This window comes from Cnephaeus nilssonii (assembly GCF_951640355.1).
Source record: "Cnephaeus nilssonii genome assembly, chromosome: 18".
NCBI classification, from domain to species: Eukaryota; Metazoa; Chordata; class Mammalia; order Chiroptera; family Vespertilionidae; genus Cnephaeus; species Cnephaeus nilssonii.
Window position 1 is genome coordinate 21,608,686 of NC_137089.1, and position 13,677 is coordinate 21,622,362.

The window sequence follows — 13,677 nt, forward strand, 5'->3', positions numbered from 1 at the left end:
GAAAGCAGGGAAGCTGGGCTGAGGGCATGCCCCTGGCACCCCCCGCAGTGCAGCTTGGGGCATGCCCCCAGCCCAGTGGACAGAAGCCCTGGGGACACAATGCAGGAGGTCCTCTGTGCATGAACTGCAGAAGAAACACCTTTTCTGAAGCCTCATTGGCTAAGCTCCCTGTAAGCTGCCTCTCACAGTGTTCTGGTAACTTGAGTAATAAGAACCTAAGAAAGTGTTCTAAGGTTTTTCCACACTCCTGGAGGAAAAACAAAGGTCTGCTGCTGGAGGGCTAAGATATGTCATATCCTGCCCTAGCCAGTTTGACTCAGTGGATAGAGCCTCGGCCTGCCCACCGCAGGGTCTGGGTTCGATTCTGATCAAGGGCATGTACCTAGGTTGCAGGCTCCTCCCTAGCCAGGGCCCAGGTCAGGGCTCATGCAGGAGGCAACCAATCGAAGTATCCCTCTCACATTGATGTTTCTCTCTGTCTTTCCCTCTCTCTTCCAAGCTCTGTAAAAATCAATGGAAACATATCCTCAGGTGAGGATAAAAAAGAAAGAAAGAAAAGAAATGTCATATCCTATGAAAGACACATCTTGAAAGTGCCTAAAGAAAGCTGTCATTTTTTCATGGAGAAGGGACTGGAGTCCGTGTTGGTGAAAACACCTTGGCGGCTGTGACAGTGGCAGCAGGAGTGGGGTGATGGGGCTGGTGCCTTCCCCTGATCAGCCCAGTCACCTCCCGCAGGGGAAGGCCAGACAGCAGCTTAGGCCCGCTCCCCATCAGTAGGACATCTCCTGAGGGCTCCCAGTCTGTCAGAGGGGGCAGGCTTGGCTGAAGGACCCCCCACCCCCCCCCCAAGTGCACGAATTTCGTGCACTGGGCCTCTAGTATATATATAAAAGCTTATTGTCCTAAACCCACTCCCTCACCTGGCATACTGGACTCCATGTCCTCTGACATATGGACACATGCTAATTATAGTTATTACTTCAGTATTATTAAAATTTCTTTTTTACTGAACTATTCCTACTAGTCTGAAACATAATTTTATCCCATTAACTAATTCAATAATTAATAAGTAATAATGCAAGATTAATCTCTGTGTTTCACGTTCTCACAACTATAAACCTACTTTTGCCATAACCTGTATATAGCAGTATCCTGAAATTTTATTTTGATTTTCAAGTACTTCATAAAAGCAAATTTTAAAAAAATATACATTACAAATATAATGCATTGACTTTAATAATAGTTTGAGGATAACAATATTTTGACACACTATTTTTTCCACTGATTTTTATAAAGTCCTTATGTTTGGTGTAAGTGTGTATACAAATTTATGATCCCTTATATTCTTCATGATCAGTGTTTTTAAACCTGCATTTAATGAGGAAGATTATATAGAAAAGTATTATTTAAGTTTCTTGAATTCTTAAATTTAATTTATTTTTGTCTTCCCAAACTTTAGCCCCAATTATATATCATTGTTGATACATTTAGTTCTTTTTCTATGTGGGCTCAATAATTTCTACATGTCATGAGAATGTTAAGCTTTAAACATTAATGAAAGAATAGTTAGTCTTTTTTATACAATTATTTTTCTAAATTTTGTTTGAATTTATTATGATGATATTAATTAATAAACTTTTATAGGTTTCAAGTGTACAATTGTGTGTTCAGGACCCAAACTCAAGTCTCCTTCCATCACCATTTATCTCCCCTTTACCTAACTCTTCTACCTGCTCCCATTGTACAATTATTTTTATGACACTATAAATATGCCTTTGGATGTATGTCATGTCTTAACAGCAAATAGGTGGTTTTTTTAAAATAGTACTTTCTGATATGAATATGTGCTTTTTAATGTTATTAACCTCCTAATTTTGACTTAGTAAAATGACTATAAAATAAGTAGTCAGTAAAAGTTATCTGATTCTGTAATTGTCTAATTTAAGGTAAATTTTCTAATCCATTATTGTAAAAATGGTATGCTTGAAAAATGTAAATAAATACAACTATTTAGCTGTGCTCTAAACTATTAAGATTACAAGTTCATTCTCTTAAACACCTAATTTTGCGACCTTGGAGAAATTATCAGTATTTCTGAAATTGACTTTTTTCATCTGTATAATAAAAGTATTGGGAATAATATCTGAAATGATCTTCTAAGAATTGCATATGAGTAGCATGGCATAGAATGTATATTAGAAAATGTTCATTTTTAACAGATACAGAATAACTGTATCTTCCCGTAGAATATCATACATTAACAAATTTAAAAGAATTCACAGGATTTAATTCTGGGATGTCTAATTTAAAATTTCTATTTAGGGTTTGAGATTTCTATATGAAATTTTCTTTTGCTAAAACATATATGAGAACATCAACTAGTTCTCTGTGAGATAATCAAACAGGCTTTAGATTATGCCATTTTACAGGTGAAAAAAAAAAAGAATGTTTACGGAGAATAAGTGACTTGCACAAAAATAGCTCTAGTTAGTACTTTATTAACACCATGCATAGTTTGCTTTTAGGATGTCAGTGCTGTTTTACTGAGAGCAGAGTAACAGTGGTTAATGTTTCACAGATTTTCTATAAAAGATTGGATAAATATTAATCACGGAACAAAGTGTTTAAAATTGCTTGCTGACATCTTTTGTTTTATGTTTTAACCCCTGCTTTAATGGTTTAATTAAGTCTGTTTCTTCACTAAAAGCCACCTCCATTCTTTTTGGCAACATGCCTAGTATAAACAACAACTGATTGTGTATACTCTTGAATCCTTGCCTTGCTCAGATGTGAAAGAGTCTTTTGTGTTGACAAAAAGTTTAGAAACCTCATCCTTGAGATCTATCCAATTATTAATTTGAATGCTCCAAAGTGAGGAATGCTATCTAAGGAGAAGAGTCATTAACTGCCTAAGGTGCATCAAAATTTTAATTGGCTTTTTTCTTCTAATTCACTTGCATGCCCCGTGGTGATACAACAAATCTTCAGTAAATTAAAGCATTGAAAAGGAAGGTACTAACCACAACACATCTTTTTCAAGCTTGCCCAGAGAATTTCTACCCTCAATCCTGTGACTTGTGGAATCTATATATTATATACAAGGCTATTATCAAGGTCACAGTTAGATTAACAGTAAGCAAAACTCATGACGTCATTAGGTGGAACTCATTCATATAATATATAAACATGCAAAACTGGTATTGTTTTTCTTATTGAGCAAACAGTTGTTAATATCACATGCAGTTTACACACACACACACACACACACACACACACACACACACATATTTATAGCCTCTGCATTTTATTATACAAGAGAGATAATCAAGATACAAGGACTGATTCTAACTCTGAAGGGGGATGTCTTCAGAGACAGCAAATCAGACTGAGTTCTACCATTCTCAGTCAAACCTGGGTAAATGGGGCCTTGAGAATACAATTAAACCACTAGGGTGCACTGCCACAAAGAACACTCTACGGTCATTTACTTCTATGGCCTAACAAGTCCTTTTGAAATTTTCTAATAATTGTTGTGGGAAACCCGTTTTCTACCACAACATTGTACAGGAAAGGAGAGTTTCAGTAAAAGGAGCAGCAGTTAGGGTGAGGAGGGATTTTAACATGAGTATTAGGAAGTGATATGGGAAATCCAGGGAGCAGTGGAGAAAAGAAAGGAGACAAGATTAATTATGTCAGAAGAGAACTATAGTGGCTGCTCGAGAACATTTATGGGCACACGGCCAACATTTTCTGAGGAAGAAAAGGTCTACCAATTACACAAGTGGGAATTCAAGCTTCAGATTGCTGTTTATTCTTTCTAATTACTGTTCCTTGATTATGTCCCCAAGGCTTGTGAATTCCATGATTATGTCAAGAATCCAGCAAATTTATAAAAATAAACAAGAAATTATGGCAGAATATATTACTCTTTTATATCCGTCTTCACAGTACTGAGAACACAAACTGGTTAAATAATTGACATTCAAAAACAATAAAAGGATAAATAAAGCACAGAGTTTAGCTACAGTAATTGAAGTATATTTTATAACTATGATCAAAAGAAATAAATAGATTATGGGCAATCACAATGTAAAAAAAACTGAAAGGGTAAAAAGTTTTATCAGAGAAATAGGAAAAATATATGACAGAGCTTGTACCAAAATTTAGTTGATCAGGTAGTAATCTAAAACAAACAAACAAACAAAAACATTCCTTTATTATACTTAACTATAGTTGTACCCAGAAGCAGCCAGCTGGGACTTATAGTTGCAATTATCATTCCTACAATTCATTAAAACATAGGCCATGCTAATTCTTGTTCACTATTATACCCACATGAGTCTAGACTCTTGTACACCTTCAAAACCAATCATAGACCTAAATATGTTTTAAAATTTCAGGAGAAATACAGCACTATCTTTTCTATCTTTGGATAAGCATTAACAATATATATTATTAATTAGACTTTGTTCAAACTTCAGCTCATCAAAAGATAGTGTAATAAAATGAAAAAAGCAAGTCACAGATCTGAAGAAAACATTTATAATGTATATATTTGTCAAAAATGGCATAAAGATTGCATCAAAACACATAACTCAATATCAAGACAAATCAAACAACCCGCTTATAAAGTAGACAAAATATTTGAACACACTTCGTAAGATATATAAATAAATGGTTAAAGGCACTTTTTTAAAGTGTTCAATATTATTAATCATCACAGAAATGCAAAATAAAAACACAGTAAAGCTTGACAACCTCAAAGGTTGACAACAATGTGTACAATTGTAACTCTCATAGAATTATGGCTGAATATAAAATGAAGCAACTACTTTGGAAACCTGTTTGGGAGTTTTCTGTGTGTGTTTTTTTTTTCCTCTATAAAACTACATATAGATACTCAATAACCCAATAATTCTATTTCTAAGTATTATCAAAGACAAATGAAAATGCATCCAATAGAAAAGCTGTACATGAATGGTCATTGTGTCTTTATTTATAGACCCCAAAGAAAAACAACTTAAAGGTTCATTAACAGGAGAATAAACAATTCATGGAATGAAATGTTACTCGGAAAAAAAATGTAAAAAAACTGTTGACACATGCAAAAATGTGGCGGGAATCTCAAAAACATTAAAACTATGGTACATGTACACAATGCAATACCAAGCAGCTGTAAAAAAGAAGGATCTCTTACCCTTTCAGACAGTATGGAGGGACCTGGAGAGTTATTATGCTAAGCGAAATAAGCCAGTCAGAGAAAGACAAGTATCACATGATCTCACTCATATGTGGAATCAAATGAACAAAATAAACTGTTGAACAAAAAAGATCCAGAGACATTGAAGCATGAAACAGACTGACTTATTTCAGAGGAAACGGGCAGTGGGGTGGGAGGGGGGAGCTGGAAGAGATTAACCAATGAATTTAGGATGGACAGTATGATATTTAGGGCTTACATTTCTTTGTTATGTGTGTTTTATATCTTTGTTATGCATGTTTTAAAATTTGTTTTTATTATTTATCTTACCATGTTTTATTTAAAAATAGGCTTAAATTCATATTTGAATAGATAAACGCTGGCGATTACATACATATATGTTAACTGGAGGCCCGGTGCATGAAATTCATGCACTCAGGGGGTGGGGTTCCCTCAGCCCGGATAACAAGAGGGCGCATGCCAGGCCAAGGGACCCCACCGGTGCATGATTGGGGCTGGGGAGGTACAGGGGAGGTTGGCCAGCCTGGGAGAGACCTCAGGAGGGCGTGTGTGGCCCCTCTCGCTCAGTCCCGATTGGCCAGACCCCAGCAGCAAGCTAACCTACCAGTCGGAGCGTCTGCCCCGTGGTGGTCAGTACAGTACAACAGGCATCACAGCAACTGGTCTACTGGTCAACTGTCTGCGCCCTGGTGATCAGTGCATGTCATAGTGAGCGGCTGAAGGACCTTAGCATATCATTAGCATATTATGCTTTGATTGGTTGAATGGCTGACTGGATGACCGGTTACTTAGCATATTAGGCTTTATTATATAGGATTATGAGTTATATATTATGCATTAAACATATTTTTAATGATCATGAGCTCTGAACTGAGAAAAATCTTATTAAATTTGACAATAAAATAGTAGTCAAGTTTTCAGACTAATTTAAATTGGCTAATTGAAATAAGCAAATATTCTAGAAAAATTAATTGTACTGGACAAAAAGCTGTTCCTAAAGTGTTAACTAAAATTTTTATTGGTATTTCATCTCATGGTAAAATTGTGAAACATGCAATGAACCTAAAGCAGTCATATTTTAGTGCAAAAAATTAAAATTTAAAAGTTATCAAGACTGCATTATAAAATTTCCAAAAGCCTCCTAATATTTAAATCAAAAAGGGGGGGATAGTAGAAGAATATCATGTAAGGAAAAATATCCTGTAAGTAAATTACATCTAGAAAATTTTTACTTTAGAAAATTAACTTTCATTTGTAATGCTAACAGCAAGACACCCATGAAAAACACACATGGTGTCAAAACAAGCCAAAGGAAAATCGTTTGGGCAAAAAATGAAAGAGGATCCCAAATCAAATTTATAGAAAAGATTCCTTTATTAACTTTTGGTCGAGAATATGTTTGTATATTTTCAGAAAACAACTCCAAGACAATGTGGATTCCTGCAACAGAGAGGAATTGACAGGACTGCTCAGCCATGAAGACAGAGAAACAGTCCAGAGATGGAAGACGCTGACGACACCTTGCCATAATAGCAGTCAGCAGCTGTGCGTCGCTGCAGGTTGCCCAGGACCAAACCAGAGAGGGTCGGACCTGCATTACCACCATTTGTCCACCATCTAGAACTGAAATATCATTGCTGACATGTACACATAAGGAACTGTTTGACATTGAAATTGGGACTCAAAAGAACTGTTGGCCCAGAAAGAAACTCACTACAGACTGATTCATTTGCCTCTCAGCATAAACATTATTGCTTGTCTCATTTTCTGTTCTTATATGTGTATTTCTAATATCACATGATCTCACTCATCTATAGGAAATAATGAACAACATAAACTGACGAATAAAAACAGATCGGGACACAGGGAAGCATCGATCAGACTGTCAAACCTCAGAGGGAAGGTAGGGGAGGGTGGGAGTAAGGGGGAGAGATCAACCAAAGGACTTGTACGAATGCATATAAGCCTAACCAGTGGTCACAGACAATAGGGGGATGGGGGCATGCATGGGGAGGGGTTTGGGATGGGAATGGGGGGATGATGACAAATATGTAATACCTTAATCAATAAAGAAATTTAAAAAAACTGTGTTGCAATGATAATTCTCCCTCTTTCTACTTTCAACAGTATTAAACATGGACAAGTAACATAAGCCTCATTTTCCCAGTTGTAAAATGATGATAATAATAGAAATCTTTCACATTGTTTGAGTAAGAGAAAAGTTAAATAATATAAAGAATAAAAAATACTTAGCAGTGTTCAGTACAGGGACTCAATAAATGATTAAGTGTTAGGTTATTGAGCTTTTATTACATTGTAATCCTCATAATATCTGGTAAGTGCTATTATTCCTTCATTTACAGATTAAGAAGCAAAGAATGAGGACAAAAAAAAATTGATTTGACCCATCTGACAAAGTCTTTTAACTTCCCAGGAGCCACAATTATTGTTTTTAAGGAGACAGCAGGGGTAAAATAAAAATGTGTTTTCATTTTCAAGGGGATCTAGAGAGAATAGATTCTTACACAAACCAAACTATCTAAATTGGTGGTTAGAAACTACCAGATAGCATTAAGAGAGAGCTTTATTTTATTTTTTTTATTTTACACCACTTATAGAGCATACATTGCTACTATAAAGAAAATATACAAAAGTCTTTATTTTTAAACTTGTATATATACCATTTTAACTGGCTTGACAGTTTGCGAATTGTTTTCTTTATTCTCTTACAGCCTGTAATATGATTGGGTACAGGTGAAGGCAGACACTCACACCTCCACAGGACGACAGGCAAGCAGAAACACACACACTGCACTGTCTGCTTGCTATCTTGACTTAATGCTCTGTCATTAACAAAAAGCATCCAGCTTTTTAATGAGAGTGGCAATGATGATGAAATAACACTCTCAAATAAGTCAGCCACACTGTATATTTTTTAATAGGATGAATACTGAATGACTTACACAGTGTGAAAGAAAGAAGAAACTAGAAATACTCTAATGAATGTATCACCCACAAAAATGGAAAAACAAAAATTTCACCTGTAATCATTCCAGTGACCTTTTGCTTTGCATAGACATGTGGTTTGAAACAACAATTCAGGCATTTTTAACTGTCATTCTGACTGGAAACATAGTCAAGTATGTAAAAAGCCTCTAATTCTTATAGGTTATCTGCTTAGAATATTTTGATTTGGAGATTTGAAAAACAGTTTACTACAGTTAAAGAAATGTGTACACGCTTGGGTGAAATTTTAGGACTCAATGAAATATGTGATATCTGGCACTTTGAACTTGGTTGAATAAGGGTAGATCTATGTTTAGAAGAAATTTTTGGTAAGACAGCAAAAATATTTATACTTACATATTCTATTTGCCATAAAGAAATTCTAAAGAACCACTGAAATAACACACAGGGTACCAGCTAATTTCACATCTGTCTTATCAGCCAGCTTAAAAATAATTTCATTTGTATGGACAGAAATGTGAATGTCCCAGTTGGTGACATAAAAGGGCCTGTTTTTCAGATAGTTATATTTATAAGTCATACACATTATCTATAAATCATGTATTCTACTACCATATGAATATTTATTTTAAGCATTCTGCATATTGTTATATATTAAAATTAGGTACATACCACTGAAAGACACATTTCCTGGTATGCATTCACTTTATCAAAAGTTATGCCCTTAAAGAATGAAGCCTTGAAATAAATATTTTTAAAAACATAATATCTTTATCCACTCTAAAGAGGTCACAATTCAATTAATATTAACTTTTTTTGCAAGATAATATTAATATACTAGTATCATGAAGTCAGAGATTCTGAGTTAATTTATTCATGGGATAATATATTTCCAAATGAATAACACATGGTGTATATGACTTTATTATAATTGCACCACAAATATTAATCATCTTTTGTAAGATAAACTGCTTTTACTCATAAAATATTTTCTCTCCATTCTTCCATTCAAAACCCACTAACCTTGTCCGAAAGTTCGTGGGATGAGGATGTCCATCATATAGTGATAAGTAGTCGTATTCTTCTTCTAGAGCAAATGATTGAAAAACAATTTGTATTCTATTTCTTTCTTCTGCTATTATTACCCATGTACAGTTTGCACCATTTGGATATCCATATGGGAAACCAGGGCTTTCTATAGTGCCATTAAGTCCTTTTAAAGTGCCACCACATGTATAAATAAATCCTGCAACAAAAAGACAAATAAACAGACATTAACACTATGTAAAACAAGAATAATCCAGATCCATTATTGTTTTTCCAAGATCAATGTTACAATCATTTTAGAAATGACAATTTTAGAGCTATGTAAATTACCAAATTTTTTAAAAAGGTAAGACATAACTAGCAAAATACTAGAAGAGTTGTCATGTATCATATATATTGTGTTTAATAATTTTATACCAGTAGATGAAATTAAATCTTCCACATATGTGACTCATCATCTATTACATGATTCAACAGACAAACACAGTTCTAGAACATGATATCTTCCCTGAGGTAGTTTCCAATCTAATTTTGGATACTCATAACTGCATTGCTGGAAAAGGTGAAGGTATTAAGAACTACAAATTGGTAGTCACAAAATAGTCACAGGGAATTAAAGTACAGCACAGGGAATATAGTCAATAAAATTGTAGTAACTATGTTTGGGGCCAGGTTGGTACTTGAAATATCAGGGGATCACATTGTAAAGTATATGATTGTCTAGCCACTATGCTGTACACCTGAAATGAATACAAAATAATATAGAATGTAAATTATAATTGAAAAATAAAATAAAATTAATGATTTTAGTATGCACTTTGGACCTTAAAAAATTAACTCCACTTTTTCTTGGTAAAGCATGATAACTCATTTGGGTATCTATATCTCTACCATCTATTAATGTGTTTTAGGATAGTCTGATTCTAGCAGACTCAGACCTAAAAAATAAAAAGTAAAAAAAAAAATCAATGTAATTGCTCTGACAAACCAGAGTGGTTTGGTCCAAAATGAACACAATCCTAATTTAATTGCAACAAGTGAAGCCTGATGTTGGAGAGAAAATATTTTGAAAAATTGAATCTTGGGCAACTGTCATCAGCCATCCTATAGATTTCATACTAGTTCTATAGGAGGTCTAAATTATTGAGGGTTTGACTCTCGGCCAACTCTTTACCCAGGTATCATTTACACATTTTTGGGTCAAGCATGAAGCTTAAGTGCCATGAAAGTGTCACTCGGAGATACTGAGCTAACCCAGGGAAGAAGAAATTAGCTCCTTTGGCTAATATGGAATGTCATACTACCCAAAGCATCTGTGTCTGGAAGTAGTTGTTGAAAATGCAGGCAACTTGGGGCTGCTCTCTCTGGGAAGAAATGAGTTTTTGTTTTATAGGCGGATCTTTTTTAAAAGTGTAAAGACATAGAAACAACCAAAGTCCTTCTCTAGATGACTGGATAAAGGAGATATGGTACATATATACAATGCAATACTACTTGGCCATAAGAAAAGATGAAATACTACCATTTGCAACAAAATGGATAGATCTTGAGACTATCATGCTAAGCAAAATAAGTCAGACAGAAAAAGTTAAGAATCATATTATTTTAATCACATGTGGGATATAAAACTAAAAGCAACAAGTGAATAAACAAGAAAAAAACAAAACTGAGACACAGATAACAGTATGGTGCTTACTCTAGGGAACAGGGGTGGGGGTCGTAAAGCGTAAAGGGGGCCAAAAACATGGTGACAGATGGAGATTTAGCTTTGTGTTGTGGTCACACATGCAATAAACTGTAATGTATCATAGAAATGTACATTTGAAACCTGTTAACCAATGTCACCTTAATAAGATGAATTTTCAAAAAGAAACAAAAACAAAAAAAAAGTGTGAAGAACTGCCAGGGTTCTTGTCCCAGCATTATGAAGCGTTCAGCAATCTGGAGAAAGGGCTATGCATAGATTCAATAAGGAGTCCAAAGACGAAAGATAGTTTTGAAAGGCATCGGGGGTCAGAGGAGCTTCAGCTAAAGGAACTAAAGACTCTCTTTGTCTCAGGACCCCGTGCTTTTTATTAACACAATTTCTCCTAAGGCAATAATACACTTCAAAGGGTAGGGTATCAATGGGTAGGGTTTACAGAAGCATTGTCAGATTGGAGAATAGCCTACAGCTGTTCAGGTGTTTGGCCAACAGGAGGCAATAACATGCAGATTTAAGATGCCCTGAGCTGTCTGGCAGTAAACAATTATCCTATTCAGGTTTGGGGGAGATGCTTTGTAGCCGGTCCAACAGATGATTACATATGTGGCTCAGCTCTTGTTGAGCTCCCAAGTTTCATCAACCTTTTGATGAAACTCTTGTAATTATGACATGCTGGAACTGACTCCTGGCAAAGAACCTTGCAAGAAAGATGGCAAGCCAGATTGTAGATTGTGGCAGACAGAGGCTGATTTGGGATGCTGTACATTATTTCCACACTCTGTTCAGGAGCACCTTTCTTTTGCTAGCTGACAATACTGACTAGTGGTGAGATCTATCGCTGGAGACTGGATGAATCAATATAATCCTATGCTCCTAACCACAGTAACTTCAGGAATCTACTCCAGTTATCTCCATAGAGGACAAAGTTTTAAGCCTGGAATATTCACTGTGACATGAACCGCAGGTCTTATGATTCTTTTGACTTTTAAAAAACCTACTAAGAAGTTGAATGAGGTAGAAGTTTTTAAAAGCCAGTATTTGTGTGTATACATGTGTTTTTGCTAAAACGCCAAATGTCAAATAGGGCATTTTACTATTTTCAAAGTAAAAAAAGGGAAAGGTCCCTTTTAAATTGCTTCTTGCAGAGCAATTACTGTGAAGCCTTAGGTTAATTAGCTATCACCCGTTTCTATTAGTTTTCTGCCTGAACAGCTTCCAATTTGAACTTCATAACTAAACGCAGGCATGAATCCCTTCATCTGCAAACTGATCTATGGTTGGTTTTATATGTTCTCAAGCCCCATAACCCTGACAGTTTTAGATAAAGGATGTATGTCCTAAAATAACATGCTCAGCTTTGTCCACTAATTTCTCAAGGGCCTGTTGATTCATGCATTTCAATTACTTTCCTTTTTTTTTTATTCTCCAGGCAAACTAAAAATTATACCTTTTCCCAAGCTTTTTTATCTGTATTCTTCATTTCATTTTTTATATCTAAGCTTGTTTGATGAACATTACATTATTCATAATAAGATAATACACTTTTTCCAACACAAAATAATCAGAAGTAACTAGAGTTTTTTAAAACTAAAATAAGCCCTAGTTGATTTGGCTCAGTGGATAAAGCATCGGCCTACAGACCGAGTTCAACTCCCATCAAGGGCACAGGCCCGGGGAAGGGAGCATGAAGGAGGCAGCCAATCAACGATTCTCTCTCATCATTGATGTTTCTGTCTCTCTCTTCCCCCCTCCCTTCCTCTGTGAAATCAATAAAAATATATATTAAATAAAATCTTCCCTCATTTACTTATGCTTCCCATGTGTACTTCTACTACATTTCTTTGTAATGACTACAGAGCTAGACGGCATAAGGTATGCCTGTACTATGATTTATTTAATAAATCTCCTATTTGGTTTCTGTTTATTGTTTGGTAATCCATGTTTGCTTTTTCTGAATGAAACAACAATTGCTTATTCTTTGTAACTCGTTGCTCTCATAAATCCACAACTACTTATAGATCTTTATAGTTCATGTGAAGCATTATCTCCTTTCCCACCCTTCTCCTCTGATGATCTTGCTTCCACATTTGCTCATGTATTCATCACATATATCATGATTAAAAGGACATTACCTTAGAGTGTCTATATGGAACTGACAAACTACAACATGAGGAAGCAGGGAGATGCAGATCATTATTATTTACAGAATGATTGGGGTAAGCACACTTTGCCATGAAAGCAAATTAATCAAGATAATTCAGTATGTGTTTATGGAAAACATGTCTCCAAAATTGGCATGGGAAATTTCCATAGATTTAATCTTTAACAGTTTCTGAGTGCCTTACGTTGTATTTTTCACACCTTAACTTTTAATGTCCACTAAAATTAAACAGTTGATTTATTCTTGAAAAAAAATAATTACAATGTATAAGAATTGGTTCACATTGTCAACAAGAGTTTTATTAATAAGATATATTTTAAATGTTTTCTCTTTTTTTATGCCATATATTACCTTTCCTATACAGTAGAGAACTATGCAAAGACTATTTGTACAGTATTTTAAGGAATGTGCTTAAATTTATTTTATTCTATTTTGTGCTAACCCAGTTCCATGATAGACCAACATTTTCACTTATATTTACTTTTTACCTTTTTCACGCTTGTTTATTTATTTCAATCTGGATTTTGTGCCCAATTATATTGACATGGCTCTTTCTGTTCATGATCAAGAGTT

At 35.0% G+C, this 13,677-nt stretch overlaps 1 protein-coding gene across 3 annotated transcripts in view; it reads right to left on the minus strand.

Moving 5' to 3' along the window:
* The window catches only part of CSMD3 (CUB and Sushi multiple domains 3), a gene marked incomplete at both ends in the record, with an annotated part of 911,147 nt that overhangs the window by 798,446 nt on the left and 99,024 nt on the right, over nt 1-13,677 (minus strand). For all 3 annotated transcript variants that reach the window (XM_079795927.1, XM_079795926.1, XM_079795925.1), the window contains one exon: nt 9,215-9,437. In XM_079795927.1, the coding sequence (XP_079652053.1) occupies nt 9,215-9,437 (223 nt within the window). The remainder of the gene's footprint in view (nt 1-9,214; nt 9,438-13,677) is intronic.